Source organism: Homarus americanus, unplaced genomic scaffold (assembly GCF_018991925.1).
Source record: "Homarus americanus isolate GMGI-L3 unplaced genomic scaffold, GMGI_Hamer_2.0 scaffold1909, whole genome shotgun sequence".
In the NCBI taxonomy this organism is placed as follows: Eukaryota; Metazoa; Arthropoda; class Malacostraca; order Decapoda; family Nephropidae; genus Homarus; species Homarus americanus.
This window is the reverse complement of record NW_024752372.1, coordinates 51,553-68,972: the sequence shown is the minus strand read 5'-3', so window position 1 is coordinate 68,972 and position 17,420 is coordinate 51,553. Positions and strand designations below refer to the sequence as shown.

General features: G+C 44.6%; 1 protein-coding gene across 2 annotated transcripts in view; it reads right to left on the bottom strand.

Annotated features, from left to right (window-relative positions):
• Positions 1-17,159, bottom strand: part of LOC121855050 (troponin C, isotype gamma-like) — a 33,125-nt gene extending 15,966 nt beyond the window's left edge. Inside the window, exon 1 of one of the 2 annotated variants that reach the window (XM_042349875.1) lies at positions 16,954-17,159. In XM_042349875.1, coding sequence (XP_042205809.1) covers positions 16,954-16,971 — 18 coding nt within the window. In that variant the 5' untranslated portion in view covers positions 16,972-17,159. The remainder of the gene's footprint in view (positions 1-16,953) is intronic. The other variant, XM_042349874.1, reaches the window with a different exon arrangement.
• Positions 17,160-17,420: the final 261 nt, after the last annotated feature.

The following is a 17,420-nucleotide window of genomic DNA, read 5'->3' as shown; positions in this document are numbered from 1 at the left end:
AATAACTTTTCAATAAGACACTAAAAATACCGATTAAATTTATAGAAAAGATTAATAAAATGCTCTATGTTGCTTAAATCCCAGAATTAGAGGATATACGAATGTCTTGGGGCCAAATAGCGTAATATATAAGTCACCCCTCGAGGCCATCTACATTTTCTTCGTCTCGACTTGATAAACGCAGTGTGTTGGGGTACGTAACAGAGAAGCATTCGAGTATGATAATAATAAGAAGAATGAGAATAATGTCTTGATTCACATATTTTATGTCATTTTTTTCAGTTCCTGTGTCGTAGTGTTGACCTAATTTTATGACTATTATCTTTATAGTTAAGTTATGCCAGTATTTATAATTATGTTGTTGTGCTGAGGAACGGTAGGAGATGCCAAGAAAAACACAAAACTACTTAAAAACGAATTTACACAATGACATTTCTCTGTAAACACTAGAAAGTGACTCATTATTGAAAACGGGAAGTTGCTAAACCAGAGAAAACGAGAAGACGCTTTAAAATAAAATGGGATACTGTCTCGCCATAGAAACTGTTAATGGGCTACACTGTTGAAACTAGGTGGAGATGTGGGTCAAACAGAAACGGGGAAGAATTAAAGAAAACAAGACTTATATGTATTGAGGAAAGCGGTTATGGTAGTGTTGACAGAGACAGCTGCACCAACGCTTAGGGTTTTTTCTTTCCCACGACTTGTTGATTATGTTTGACATTCTCTGACTTTAAATTTACTTCAAGGTTTATTTTACAAATTTACTGACTCCTGGCATCTCTATCTCTCTCTCGCTCTATCTCTCCCCTGGTGGCCAGATTCAAAATTAATAATACATTTTGTCGTGTCAGTCATATTATATTAATGCTGTTTTCATGAATCATCAATATTTTGATCATTTTCTTTAGAAATTTTGAGGTAAATATATCTTGTTCCGGCTCAGACGTCCTGTGTGAATGGGTCTCCTTGATTGAATGTGACTTGGAAGTACTTGAGACTGGTAGCAGAGAGTAAGGTCTGTATTGGCCGGAATCAGCATTATCAAACGTGTTAATCTTGCCATGTTCCAAGATGATGTAGCCACCTATGACATCCCCTGAAGAGCCACGCCATCATCACCCTCAACACCTCTCCTCTCCTACACTACTTCCCCACTACACTCAACTCACCACTACCCGCAACATTCACACAACTTCCTCACCCACACCCATTACCACTAACATTCTGCATCACTCCATTCCTCTTTCACATTACCTTCCTACCTCTCCTCTCCTACACTCCCACTCTTGTTACCTCTCACGACCTTCCGACGACCTCTGCAACATGTGTGGAGACCTTAATTACTTCCTCTCTACGCCCTTTCTTCATGGTCTTCCTCTTTCCCTTCCGTCAGGTAATAATCAAAGCGGGTGACAACAATTATCTTTCTTCCATCCTACTCATTCTGGGATCCACTTGGCGCCGTCACCACATACTATAAACCCTTCGTTTTTTCTCCTAATCTCGAAGTCATTTAGCAGTGTTCCGCCCCTCCATATATCTTCCTGACGATCTGCTTAATGTTCGCGTGAAAACTTGCAGGTCACACTTGAAGGTCGAGTGGTAGGAAACATTGCCAAATTCATTAATAATATTGTAGCTTGGATGTATTCTTGAGGTACCCCTATGAAGACCTTGCCAGACCACATAAAAATCGAGGGGGCTGTTAGTTCTGAAGTTCATATTTCTTGGAGTGAAAAGTGAGGCGGTATATTGTATCTTATGTGTGAGTGTAAGTGAGAAGAATAAGATCATGTTTGTATTCTTTAGTCTCCCCTTCATCCATGTCGATACAGAAAACGTGACATTTTTTTTTTTTTACTTTTTGGTGACGTTCAATTTATGTTTTTGTTTTTCTTTATACAGAGTTCCACGTGAATTTATTTTTTGTATGGTTTTTTGTCTTGCCTTTGTATAGTAATAAAATTGTTCTCCTTTAACTAATGAAAGAAACTATGTATAAGAGGCAGTTATAGATTTTAATTTTAACAGATTATAGTGGCGATAATCCTCACGACGAGTTGCACCATTTATAATCGATTATCATCTTCTTTTTTCACCACGTCTCAATTATTATTATCGTTTATCATTATATTATCCTCACTAGAACTCCCGCCATTAAGATGTCTTACGATCATTCACAGGACATCAACAAGACGATCAGGAAGTATAAACACGACAGTCATCTCACACATAAGCACTCGTAGGAAGATCGAACACTCTGTTAACACCACAAACAAGGCTGCCGGAACCTCTTAGAAGGGTGTTGAAGCCTATGTCTGCGATCCTGAAAAATTTGAATCTGTCGGGAATTTTATTTATACGAGGAAAACTTAAACTTTTTCTAGTGGATACAAAGTCGATGAAACAGTCAGTGAGTGTGTCAGTGATCAGTTCTCAGAGGTCATTGCCTCGAGGGACAGGTGACATAACCCTAGGTGTCCTTTATCACGCCCACACCCCGCCCACGCCCACACCTCACACGCCCACACACACACACACATCTGCACTCAATAAACTGTCATCTTGCCTTTGAAGTAGCTCGTTAATATAGGTTTTTGTGGCAGTTTTTCCGCCCCCTGAGGTGGTTGGTGACGTCACTCCCACCTGGCGTTAGTCTGGTTAACATCTGGGTGACCTAACACGAGCTGGGTCACACCACCTGGGTCACACCACCTGGGTCACACCACTGGGTCACACCACCTGGGTCACACCACTGGGTCACACCACTGGGTCACACTACTGTTGGCTTTATTATTAATGTTTAGCACATCTCTTCAGTCCTCGGTGTTGGGAGTAATCTGGGGTAAAATTTACTCTCAATCGTCTATTTCTTTATTCTTAATATTTTTTATATGTTTACGTGACATGTAGACTTGTTAATTATGTATTTACGTGTGTGTGTGTGTGTGTGTGTGTGTGTGTGTGTGTGTGTGTGTGTGGTCACGTACACTGAAACCTACATACTGTATAATGAACAACAATAATTCATTAAAATAATTAGTCCTCTCTCTCCCGCTCTCCTCCTCCTCCCCACCTTCCTCCTTCCCCTTCCCTCGATAGAAAGTAACTACAATTTGCTACACAAAGCTGTAGACATTCTCAGTTGTTGTGGTAGAGAATCTGGTGAAGGTGGTGGTGGTGGTGGTGGAGATTTTACTGTGGCTTGTGGTGGTTGTGGTGGTGGTGCAGGAGGCGCTGGTGGCCAAGGAATGTTACACCATTTTTAAAAGGTTCACCAAAGTCCCTGACAGAACAGTTTCTCTCTCTCTCTCTTCTGTCAAATGCTACTACTTGTTGTGCACGAGAAGTAATGTTTATATAAATTTATAAGCATTATATACATTCTCTTTACGTCTAAATTCTGTATATAATTTTTTTTGGTATAACTTTGTATGCATGGTGTGTGTGTGTGTGTGTGTGTGTGTGTGTGTGTGTGTGTGTGTGTGTGTGTGTGTGTGTGTGTGTGTGTGTGTGTGTGTGTGTGTGTGTGTGTTTTATTCTTATCCTCATGTATATATATTATGTGGCCTCCTCACACAATTATAAAGCACGTGTTCTGTGACCTAGTGTCTGTTTGTCGGTCACGCTCCAGCCACAAGAGTGAGACAGACGACAAGAGAAAAACCCCACAATATTAACTGTGTCCTACTGCTTATTGTACACACACACACACACACACACACACACACACACACACACACACACACACACACACACACACACACACACACACACACACACACACACACACACACACTACTAACTCAACTCTCACAATTCAAATATTCTAAGTTTCTTATTATTTTTCAATGCTTGTTTTCCTTGACTGTAGCATAAAGTTACACTAAATTTGGAGACGGGGTGAGGGAGGAGGAGGATGTGTGGGCTGGGGGAGTCTTGGAGGGCTACTGCTGTTACCAGAGTCCTCCACACTACTGGCAACCAACTGTACCCACACCCCGACCTGCCACAACCAACCACAACCCTTTACCCAGCCTACAACATCCCCATCCCTCCCCAACCTACAACAACTGATCATACTGATAACCCTCGACAAACCTATCCTAACCTAGCTTATCCAAACAAAACGTAACCTTTTCCTAACTAGTTATGTCCGTGCAAAATAGCCAATGTGAAAAAAAAAATCAACTATAAAAATTATTTATATAATGTTTTCAACCCATACTCATACACATTGACTCTAAACTATTAAAAATAATATAAATCATTAAAGTCTACGCCATCACTTTCCCTTGTAAGGACTGGACAGAATTTATCTCTTCTAAATTTACCTCGACAAATAAACAACTGAGTTACTGCCTAAAAAAACATCTCCGTTTTCTGTTACCTTAAACGTTCTCTATGGTAACTCAATCGTTCTTTCTGGGACGTGATTTTCTTTTTGTATTGTGACTTCTGGCTCCACTACATTCTTTTATTTATCTCTTAAACACTCTGTCTCTTACCCCCACTCCCATCCTCAAGAAGAAGCAGTAGACAGATGGTAAGAATACGCAGAATACGAAGAAAAATAAGAGGGTGGAAAGTGGGAAGGGTGCATTTCATCTATTCCTAGTAGTTAAGGTGTAAGAATTTCAAGGAATGATTGCCGTAAAAATTATATAATTTATGAGCTATAAAGTGTTTAGTTCCTGGTTGCGTCTCCTCTCCCCTTCACGGTAGATTACAGATGTGATAAGACATGAGACGACAAGTAGAATATATTTGGGTGATTTAATATGGTAGGGACTGCTGGAGGAGTACTCTCTCTCTCTCTCTCTCTCTCTCTCTCTCTCTCGCAGCAGGAGGAAAAGGAGTTGGCCCAAGTGTGTCCTCTAAACAGAATTTTAAAAATAGTCACGAGAGTTGTGTAAACTGTTGACCATGAGTGATGTGTGTGAGAGAGAGAGGGAGGGAGAGAGAGAGAGGGAGGGAGAGAGAGAGAGAGAGAGAGAGAGAGAGTTGGTGTATGATGGAAACAAATTATTTTTTTTCACTCTCTCTCTCACTCTCTCACTCGGGGAAGGAGTCAGGTGGGAGTTAACCTAACACTCTTGGTTTATCGTCGCCACATATACACATCTGACTCACCTCCCTCTCCCAAATGCACAGAACGGAAGTGTATATTGAGATCCCTGATTCACGACTCCAAGTTTAGCTTTGATCGTGAGTGTGTTTGTGATTTGGCTGTATGTGTGTGTGTGTGTTTGTAGCTTGACCGTATGTGCGTTTGTGGCTTGACCGTATGTGCGTTTGTGGGTAAAATATAGTTAAAATGAGATCTGTGAAAGTAGCAGCCCTGTTCTACCCTGCCAGCCCCTTCCCTCACAACAGCCCCACCCTGCCAGCCCCCTCCCTCACAACAGCTCCACCCAGTAGCCCCTCCTCCCCCAGCAGCTCCACCGTAGCCTTCCTCACAACAGCCCCACCCCTGCCAGCCCCTCCTCTGGCAGCTCCACCAGCCAGCCCCTCCTCTGTGGCCCCACACTGCCAGCCTCCACTCTGCCAGCCCCACCTGCCAGCCCTCCTCTGGCCCCACCTGCCAGCCCCTCCTCCTGTGGCCCACACTGGCCCCTCCTCACAGCCCCACCCTGCAGCCCCTCCCTCTGTGTACCTGTGTTTTATCTCCTCCTGTATTTACCTGTGAAAAACCTCCCTCCTGTTGCCTTGGCCCCTCCCTCCCCCAGCTCCCACCCCAGTGGCCTCCCTCCTACAACAGCCCCCTGCAGCCCCTCCCCTCCCACAGCAATAACATGATACAATATACAAACAAATGACGTCACATGCTAGCCAGCCACCTGGCCTTGCCCCCCATACAGTAGTTCACCTCCCAATAAACTAGCCCCCTCCAGCAATGTAATCTCATCTCTCTCCTCTCCCCCACTCCACACTCTCCTCTCCCTCACTCCACACACTCTCCTCTCCCTCACTCTCGCCCTCCTCCACCTCTCTCTCCCTCCTCCCCTCTCCCTCGCCCTCCTCCACACTACCACGCCTCCCCTCCCACACCTAACCTCCTTTCCTTTCTTGCTAAATCCTTACTCCACACTCTCTCTCATACTGTCTCTCAATCACCAGGCAGGTGCTTCCGGGGTGGTTGAGAGAGAGAGAGAGAGAGAGCCATTACAGAAATAGAGCAAGCGTTTGTTTATCCAAGATAGGTATGTCCGAGAGAGAGAGAGAGATGAACTCATGGTCTGTTATCAGAGGAAATGGGTAGGAGAGACATTAACCTCTTTCAAGAGGTGTTGGCTATGGGTAGTGCGGTGCCTGACTGATGAATTATGCCGCCTGTCTCTGTATGTCTGTATCTTTTCTTGTCTGTCTATCTGTATGCGTGTTTGTCTCTGTCTACCTATGCATTAAATGTTTATGTGCTTTACCTGTCTGTCTGTTTGTACGTGTGTGTGTCTGTCTGTCACCTGTCTGTATGTGTGTACAGGGGAATGGAATTTAGGCGTGTGTACATGTGGAGTGTGCCGAGTTTGCTCCTGGAGTCTTTCATGGGCGTTTAACGGGTGCATATGCATCTGGCGTGCGCTGGGCGTGTGTCTGCCGTGCGCTGGGGTGTGGGCGTGTGTCTGGCGTGCATGAGGTGTGGGCGATGTGTCTGCAAATGCGCTGGGCGTGTGTCTGCCGTGCGCTAGGTGTGGGCGTGTGTGTCTGCCGTGCGCTAGGTGTGGGCGTGTGTCTGGCGCATATGGGGGAAGTTTATGGTAGAGGGCAGGTTTGAGGGCATCCTGGGCCGTGAATTCTCGCAGCAGTGAGTATTTCAAGAACCCAGCTGGGCCACCTTCGCTATGATGTGGCCTCTCTTGGCTTCCCTCTCTCTCTCTCTCTCGCAGCCCTAACTGTGGACCTACCAGGTAAAAAGCAATGGGTCCCCCTCCTCTTTTTCCTCCATTTTCTAGTAGGTCCTTCATATCCTGCCTCGCATCTCATGTTCTCGGTATTCTTCAAAAGATTCGCTTTAATGGTGTTTATATTCTCTCTTCTTGAGACTGAGAGAATTAAGAGGGTTTCATAGTTGAGATCCTCCACAGAGACCCCGTAACCCAATTGCTTAGATGTTAGGGTAGATCAAGGGCTTCCATTTTGTTTCGTCACAAGTACGTCACACAGGGTTGAGGTAATCAAGAGGGTGTTATTGGTGATGATGTATGAGGGCGTGATCACGTCACACCGTTCAAACAGGTGATTGGTGGAATCGGTGAGGAACTTATGACATTATATCCGAGCAAAACCACACCTGGGTGGCCTGTTGATGAAGTGGGAGGAATTAATGACATCAAAGGCTGCATCACCTAACACTGGGTGGGCTTAGTGAGCGGAATTTTGTTTATATCACATCTATGGTAGTTAAATGGTCCCCCCAAAACTGCTGGAAGAGTTTTAAAATAGCTAAGGCACAGAAGCCTTGTAGGTGTATATTCATGGTTGAAACATGACCATCATCGAAAGTTAGATGAGTAGTAGAAGATCTTATCAAGCGAAATACGAGATGTTATGATCGAAGGAATTAACACCTCAGGAACTAACTAAAAGAAGTGTCATTATAAGCAGGCATCTCTCTCTCTCTTTCTCTCTCTCTCTCTCTCTCTCCTCTCTCTCTCTCTCTCTCTCTCTCTCTCTCTCTCTCTCTCTCTCTCTCTCTCTCTCTCAGTCCACTACAAAACATCACCATCATCATGATCTATGGCTGCTGTGTCAGAGTTTCCTCACAACGGAGACGAAAAAAAAAAAAAACCACCTCCTCCTGTAGCGCCCTGAGTGTTGGCGAAGCATCATCATGAAGGACGCCTACCAATATTTATGTTGGCGTGTCCCTGCCGCTCCCAGACGACGAGGGCCTAGGGGCGGCACCCTTAGAGAACAGTGCCAACTCCTCCCACCCTCCTCTCTCCCCCCCCTCTTGTTTTCTCGCAGCATCACAACGACAGACACACACACAGGAGCCAAACGTTACGGTAAGCGAGCCACCAATAGTGTTTTGTTGGGTCTTTGTTGCCAGCGAGTGACTGACTTATCTACTGAACACATCATATCTCTTCCTCTCAGCTGTCATCATCTTCACACCTGTCTGACACACCTCATACACCTATCTAACACACCTGTATATCACACCTGCTTAACACACCTGTCCCTCATACCTGCCTCACATCTGTCGCTCACACCTGTCTAACACACTTATCTCTCATACATCTGTCTCCCACACTTGTCCCTCATACCTATCTCTCACACCTGTCTCTCACACCTGTCTCTCACACCTGTCTCTCTCACACCTGTCTCTCTCACCTGTCTCTCTCACACCTCATAATTAAGAGCAGGAGGTAATAAATTTCTGACGGATAAAAAGAAACATCTTGAGGATATCACCTGAAGATTAACCCCCCAGCTTATGTCACCTGGAGAATTTGGATAGGATAGGATAGGATAGGATAAGATAATATTAAGGAAATCCGATAAGATGTAAGGAAAAAGTAAGTGTTTTCATAATGTAAATTGAAAGTGTCACTCCGAATTACTGAGGCATTTAAAAAACAAATCAGTCTTCCTGTCCCCTCACTGTCTCTCCCCTCTCACCTCCCCCCTCCCCTCACTCTCCCTCTCCTCTCATCCTTTCCATTCTCCACCACCACCATGGCAACAGCTGAGAGGGTGAAACATCCAACCCGCAAATCACAACCACCTGTACGCTACTCTCTCTCTCTCTCTCTCTCTCTCTCTCCCTCTCTCTCTCTCTCTCTCTTCCACACACACACATTGCACAGCCTACAGTGTGTGTGTGTGCGTGTGTATGTGTTAAAGTGGGTCTGTGTGTGTGGAGGTAAGGGAACAAAGGCATAAATTATGGTTATATTTGGCTCGTTATGATGAGGTACGATAACTTGTCCTGGGGTGCGATAAATTGTTCGAGGTGTGATGACTCTTGATAAGATACGATAACTTGCACCGGCGTACGATACACAAGAGGTTTAGATGAACCAACTTTCACGACTTTGTTATATCCTAGTATTAAGTGAGATCTACAATTCATGTTTCAGTATAATAGTTTACAGTTTAATTAATTCATAAAGATACTCCATAACACAAAAGCGAAGAGGAAACCATATTTGTAAGTTTAATACGAATAACAAACTTCAGTACGATAACTTGACGCTGAGGTACGATTAAAGCTTAGCCAGACTCTTAATGGAGACCAATTCATTTGCTCTAACAGGGTACAATTTCACTCCCAATTTAAGACCCTCTGGACCCTTGAGTGTGTTGTAAGTAGCAGCAGAATCTCGCTCTTAAAGTGTGTTGAGAATATACACACGTCCTCTCACCCCAACATCGTCAGGAGGAAGAAAAACACACATTTTAGTGACGAGAAATAAAATTGTGAGGAAAGAGTTGAGTGAAGGTGGCTAACACCTCTTTGGGGCCTTCTGAGGTACGGTGTGAGGTCGTCTGGGGTGGTAGAGGTCAGGCCACACTAGGTAGAGATGGTGGTGTGCTGGCGAGGTAAGAGAGAGAGAGAGAGAGAGAGAGAGAGAGAGAGAGAGAGAGAGACTAATCCACCCCCCTCCTTCCAGGTACAAGACCACAGAGGCTCAGATAGAGATGTGGAGAGAAGCTGCCCTTCTGTTCACGAGTGTGGTGTAATCTTGCCTGGTATCACCTCACACTGTTACAGGGTGTGTGGGCAGGCAGGTGAGTGTGTGTGTGGGCAGGCAGTGTGTGTGTGTGGGCCGGGCAGAGGTGAGGTGGTGTGTGTGTGGGCAGGCAGGTGGCGGTGTGTGTGGGCAGGCAGGTGGTGGTGTGTGGGCGGGCAGGTGGTGGTGTGTGGGCGGGCAGGTGGTGGTGTGTGTGGGCAGGAGAAGGGACATCTCTCCATGCTTCTCAACATCAAACTACCTTGTATATAATAGAATTTCTTTCCAGTGTCCCTGTTGTCTTATTTTTGCAAGTTAAGGAATCTGTGTGTCGACCTCCTTCTCTTCCCTCCCTCCACACACCTCACACACACCTCACCCACCTCTACACCTCACCCCACCCCTCACACACACCTCTTTTACCTCACACACCATACACCCTCACACCCTCACACCACACACCCTCACACACCCTGGGATACTGTAGAGACATTGGAGATGACTCGTGTTACTTGGGGACATCACCTGAACACTTATTCGATTTCATAAACAACTCACACATCTGGTAAACACACTCACCTGGAGGCTGTACGTAATATGGATGATTATAACACCTGGCAGATGTCATGAACACCTAATAGGTTTTATAAACGAGTGAGCGCGTCTCGTAAACAGATGTTGTAGGCACCTGGGAGATGACTAGAATCGTCGGGAGATCTTGTGTTTACCTGAGATATTTACAGTATATAGACGTCTTACACATCTCAGAAATACCTGTAGATTATGCAGGTGACAGCATCATTAAGGATGTGCCATGTATTTCATAATGCTCGTGCCAGATATTATTACAAGACAAGTCATGTTGCAATGAGCTTATTCTGCATGACAAGAACAAATGTGCCTCCCCCACTCTCCCTCCTCCTCCTCCGCCCCCCCCCACACCACCTTGACTGACACTCCCTACCTGGTAACACTTATGTGATATGTGGCTGTTTGTTATGTGTCACATCCAAGAAACCTTGTCATGACCCTCGTGTGAGATAATGTCATTATTTGAGTAGTGTGTTGACGGCCCCAGGAGTCGTCACCGTGTCAATAGCTGTGATAATATTAGCTTAGATGTGACTGAGGAATATTATAGCCCGCTCGTGCCAGCTGTCGTGTAAGCACTGATCATTTTCTTACAAGGTTGCGCATTTATACACTCGCTTGTTCTAACAGTAAAGTTTTTATACATACCCGTAATGTATATCTAGAAAAGTGTATACGGATGAGTATACATGATTACTATAGTACATACAAGGTTCCTCAAGCGATGATGTAGTCACTTTTATACAAGTATTTTATACAAGTTTTTAAACAAGTATTTAAGAATTTATTTTTTTGTCTCGGTAATATGCAGTACTTAGACTCAAACGTTAGTACAGCCAGAGTGAGTGACGTCCCTTACACGCGCTCCGTGAGTGAATGACAACAGTACAGCAGTAAACTTCAACAAGTATATAACTTTATAATACGTTTCGTAAAAGGAATACCTAAATAAAGATAAACAAATAGATATATAAAGTGATATAAATAAAAGCTGTTAGAAAATACCTCCAATACGTCGGATAACGTCTAAAATTTACTAAATATTATGGAAAATGAGACTATCAAAGAAAATGGTCCTTATCATGAAGGTTTATAGCTGGGGTAACTCTTCATAAACAAGATGCCATCAGTATTATTTCTATTCTCGGCTGAAGAAACTATAAGACCTAACGCCAGCTTAACAAGGAACTATAAGACTTAATATATAGAAATCACAAATATATTTTAAGACCAGAAACGTAGCTGTTTACTTCCTCTTACACAGAAACGTCATAAATAAACAACTGATTCCAAGTTTTAGGAGAAGAACCAGATTTGTTTATGATGATGACGATGATGATGACGATGATGATGATAATGATGATGATGATGATGATGATGTCTTAGTACCATGTTTAAGGCCACAAGTATATTTAAAACCAGCCAGGGAGCAACAGTATGCCACAGCTCTACAGCCAGCAAAGCATTATAAACTCTGAACTATACTGTATGTTAGCTGGGCGACGGCGGAGGGCAGGTGGGGAAGGGGGGACCATTTTTAAACATGATTCAATATTCGTTCCGCCTCCCTGATGGCGCTGTGTGATGGTGGGTGGGGCGGGCGGTACGGAGAGTTGGAAGGAAGGAAGGAAGGAAGGAAGGAAGGAAGGAAGGCGGGTGGGTGGGATATTTATATTTTCTTTTGTGGGAGGTTTGTAATGGTCGTTGGTGGGTGGATGGATGGATGATAGTTTGGTAGAAAATGGTTTTATTAACGGAAGAGCATCTCCTCTCTCTCTCTCTCTCTCTCTCTCTCTCTCTCTCTCTCTCATCCATTTCCAGCGACCAAGGTAGCATCTTGCCCTGGGTGACGTGGTGGAGGTTTATTGAGAGATAATGATGTGAAAAAAGTGAGGAAAGTAGAGAGGGGGAGAGCTCGAGAGAAGGAGAAACAGAGAGAGAGAGAGAGAGAGAGAGAGAGAGAGAGGAGATGAAACAGAGATGAGAAAGAAAAGATGAAGGAGCGAGAGAAGTAAAGAAAGAGGAAGAGAGAGTAGGGCAAACACAGAGAATTTCAGAAAGATTGAGAAACAAAATAAGAGAAAGGAAGAGTTTTTTTTGTGTGTTTAGGTGTAAGAGAGAGAGAGAGAGAGAGAGAGAGAGAGAGAGAGTTGATAATAAGTGATAATTTCTACAAGAATTTTAATAGTGCATTATAAAAGTGACTTTATAATCAGCTGTTTTGTGGCGCAACACTCACCCCACACACACTCTCTCCCTCGCCTAGATAAACACGCCACCCCCACACCCACACACCTCCTCACGCCCACGCCCACACACACACTTCCTGGTCTTACACATAATTGTCTTGAAACTTTGATCTCAGTGACCCAAATTTTTGCCAGTTGGGTTGACACAAGAGGTACCCCAAGACCTTTTGATGGGGGGGTGGGCGGAAGGGGCTGCCTGTCCCACTACCCACACCAGCGCTCGCACCACCCACTTGCCCCACCACGCGTACCGCCCACACCATCGCGCGCACCACCCACCTGCTCCACCAACACCTATACCACCCACTCATGATAATACACCCTCTACTACCATATACCCACACCACCCACACCATCCACACTACCCATATCCACCCCTCCTCCTTCCCCCCTCCCCCACTCTCTGAACAAAGAATCCAAATCCAATCATTGTTATTCAGATATTTGGGATTGGAACTCCTTACTTTTGGTGTCCAATCCTTCTCACTTATTGGTAATCCTTTTTGATTTTTGCATATTTACGATTTCTGACAAACTCTTATATTCTCCCTCTCATTCTACCTCATTTTCCGCCTTCCTCTCCTCCTTATTCACACTCTCCTTCCTCTCCTCCTCACCTTCCCAATCGTCTTCTCTCTCTCCTCTCTATCCCGTTCACTCTCCCTCCCTCCTTCGATCTCTCCTTTCCCCCCCTTTCTACCTCTCCTCCTCCCTCTCTCTACCTCTCCTAACTTCCCTGGCAACACACTAAAAAAATAAATAAATAAATAATTTCCCTCTAGTTTAAGATTTAAATTTTCATATCGTCAATAATTTATCATCAACTCTTATCAGCTGAGTGTTTATAAATGGAGTGGTTTCTGTTCTCTGTATGTGTGTGTGTCGTCCATTCTTCGTTATCTTTCATCTTTTGTTTTGATTATTTATTTTAATTTGTTGTTATTTTGTTTTATTCTTATTGAGGCTCTCTCTCTCTCTCTCTCTCTCTCTCTCTCTCTCTCTCTCTCTCTCTCTCTCTCTCTCTCTCTCTCTCTCTCTCTCATACCTCTATTTTGGTGTTGCTATTTTTTGCTGGGGATCAAGCGAGCTAGGGCGTCCTCCTACCCTACCCTCCTCCTTCCTCTTTCTCTTCCTCGTCTTCCTCTTTCCCCTTCCATCTTCTTCTTATTTCTTCCCTCTTTCATATTCTTCGTGTTTCTCCCTTCCTCTTCTTCTTTCCTTTCCCTCCTCCTATTTCTCATTCTCTTCCATCCTATACCCCCTCACCCCCCTTTCTCCCTCCGTCTTTCTCCCACCCTTCTGTTCCTCTTCTCTTTCCACCTTTTTTTCCTGTTTCAACTTTCATTCCTCCTTCTCTTCCATCTCTCTCTCTCTCTCTTGCAGCTGGTGGTGGTGGAGGGAACAGCTGTGTCAGAATCTCCCGTCACTCGGGAGATTAAATTCCGGTTTCAGGAAGAGAAAAAAATAAATTAACTCCGGGTTATGAAATTCAGTAGACAACAGGACTCCTCTTGAATATTTTGCTCTAAAGGAAAGACGAAAGAACAGCAGCAGCAATGATAATAACGACTACTACTACTACTACTACAAGAGAGAACTATCCTTGGGTAGTCAATAGTTACTAAAAGTCACGCGCCATTAATGTCATCGCACGTAAGAGAGCTGCTAAGGACACGTCTGTTGAGGACTTGATCCCGTGTGACATATAGGACTCTCATGAGAAGCCCTGGATAGATTCCTCATTTTCTTACGAGTTCTATTAAGGAGGTCATTCCCACCTACCCCTCCTCCTCAAGACAGCTGGCACTTCTCCCTCTACCTGCTCGCCCCCCCACACCTTCCACCCACCCCAACCACGCCTTGTTGTCACGCCCACATGACTACGCCTACTAGTACCTCTCCTTCACCTTCCTCATCATCAATTACTCTCTCTCTCTCGGCAGGTGGGTAGTGTCACACACCCATAGTCAAGTGGGTTGTGGTTCTACTTCCCTCCACCTTCCCGCCCCCCTCACTGCCAGTGCCCACCACCCCATAACACCCACCATCACCACCCCCTAACACCACTAGTACCCCGCCACTCCTCCTTGGCACCTCTGTCATCATCAGCAGCAGGACTTGGCTGGCAGGAGGAGAAGTCGTCTCTCTCTCACAACAGCTGAGTATATAACCTAACCTAACCCTGAGATAGTCTCATCCCACACAACAGTAGATAGTTCGTCCTCTGCCTCACTGAACAAGACTCATCCTTTGTTTTCTTTATCTTCTATTTCCCCTTTTCATTCGTTCTCTTCCTGAGCTATTTTGTGTTATGTTTGGATAAGCCACAGTTTGTTCTTCAGCCATGTTATTTTTGTTCTTGTATAACAATTACCTTCGTGGGTTTTATTGTTTGTTGTTGTGTGTTCATTGTATCATTGTGTGTTCTGTTTCTGCTATGTGACAATAATTACTCAAAGTTTGTTCTATTTGTTACGTTGATTCTCTTAAGACTGTAAGCCTCTCTCTCTCTCTCTCTTTATTTCCAGCATGACACCGAGTAAGGCACAGTGCTAGTGTTATGGCACCGGTGTAGGGGACAGTGACCTCGTATTGTGTCACTGTGTAGTAATATGGCCGCCACTACCTTGCCATAAACAGATGTATTGTATCGGTAATTCTCCCCCACACACTCATACTGTCACTATATGTAACTTGCCGACGAAATCTATGGCCATTCAGGCATTTACGCTTTTAATGTATGAGTCGACAAGGCGCTGTAAACGCTTTTTGCGCTACGCCTTGCACAGGATGCAAGGGAGTGTTCAATAAACTAGCTACCTCGCGGGGCAAATCATAAATTATATCACCGTGTTAGGGTACTGCCGGGGGACTTTTTAGGCTGCCAGTGCCTTTGAGTTATGGTATGATCAGGTGAGAGAGAGAGAGAGAGAGAGAGAGAGAGAGAGTGCGCCAGTGTACCACAATACAGCACCAGCGCCAACATAAACACAGACCACACCTTGGACCATACCTCCTACGCCATTAACCTCCAGCCACTACTCCGGCCTCATTTAAAGTGTGAGGCCATCCTACACCTCCAATCCCTTCGTCTCGTTCATCACTCTAGTTCACTCGTTACGCTACTCCCGCCTCGTTACTTCCCCTAAAGAAATATTAAATAACTAACTACACATAAGAAACAAAGACTAATAATAATTCACTTCACTTTCCTTCATTAACCTCTAAACTTCCTGCATGTGTAAAGGTTATATTCATCTCCGTCTCTCTTAACTTCCTGTGATCACTTCCTCCATAACCTAACCCACGAAGTTCTGTGTTGAGTTAATAAGTCAAGGTTACGCAAAGCAAACTCCCTCACTACTACACAGGAAAGAACTCTCCTGTAATGGGCCCCTGTCTCATCAACAGAACATATTATATAAATGGGTCAATACATCTGATATTATATTCAGATTCACCCTCCTGTAACTTTCCACTGTCTATGAGTATGACATGAGTTGGACACGTGAGCGGGCAACTCTCCCAGGAGGGAGTGACCCTAGTCAGCATTTCTGTAAGCCCGCACAGCGAGGCCCTCACTCTTCAGTCGCTCACAACTTATATCGTAAGGACGTGACCAAACGTTTATAATACATAAACGCCGTCCCTTTCTCATTCACTCCTATACAGTGGAACTTACGGTCGATCTACACTCAGGAATTATATATACAACCCTTTTATAATAAAACAAGAACTACCGTTTGGGTTTCGTTACTTAAACCCAAATAATAAATATATGTGAACGGCCTAATTAATTACACAAGCAGCCGATTCACTCCCACACAGAGAGTATTCTTGGCTGGCATAGTACACAACCAAGATACTGTACACACGGGTTTACAAGATGAGTCATAATAACAACTCGTAACTAACAGGTAAATTGGGAAGACTTTAACAAACTTACCGTATACAGGCACCTTTGAAAGACCTATGTATACATGTATCTAATTCATTTAGCAGACCAAAGTATAAAGACCTATCCTAGAAGACCCTCATATGTATAATAACAACCCGTCAGGAGTATTCATAGCAAGTGGTTCCCAGTGACACCTACCCACTAACATACACTGAGAGATTATCCAAGATCAGCCGCCATACACACAATCTCTCTCTAAGACCCCCTACACACTTCTCTCTAAGACTCCCTACACACTTCTCTCTAAGACCCCCTACACACTTCTCTATAAGACCCCCTACACACTTCTCTCTAAGACCCCCTCCCCCCCCCTACCCCATATGCACAAAGTCTCAGTGAAAACCTATGTACAGTCCGCTCTTCAGAGAAACATAGACCATTAATTAAACCCCCGAGAAAGACTCAGTTTTTTGGGTTAAGTCTTCCCCGGGTAGAGAGTCGAAGTCACTCATGGTAAGCTGGCAGTACTCACAACAATGCTCTCATTCATGGTGGTGGCAGAGGTAGGTAGGTTCCTTAAGTAGTCGAACGAGTAGTGGAGGAGGAGAACGAAGAAGGGATCACCAGCCTCGAGGGGCTCCGGAAGACGTCTGCGCTACACAGGGCAGCTGGGGTAGCCACTCCAATCTTCCTTCTGACAGCCCACGTCACTACTGAAATAATCACTTGGTTCTCCCCCTTTTAAAAGCAGCTGCAACCTCGCCCTGCACCCGCCCGGGAACACCATATGCGATCCTTTAGGGGTCACAAGGGGTGGAAAAAGTATCGTACGCCGCCTCGCTCTCCTGCCGCTGTTGCTGCCACTCTCACACGGAACACATCAACTATTTAGCAGCTGTTGGCTAATATAAAAGACAAGTAGTCATTTCGAGCTTTCATCCATCGGTAAAGTTGGATACAGCGAGTTAAAAATATTAAAAAGAGATTTGCTGGTATTAT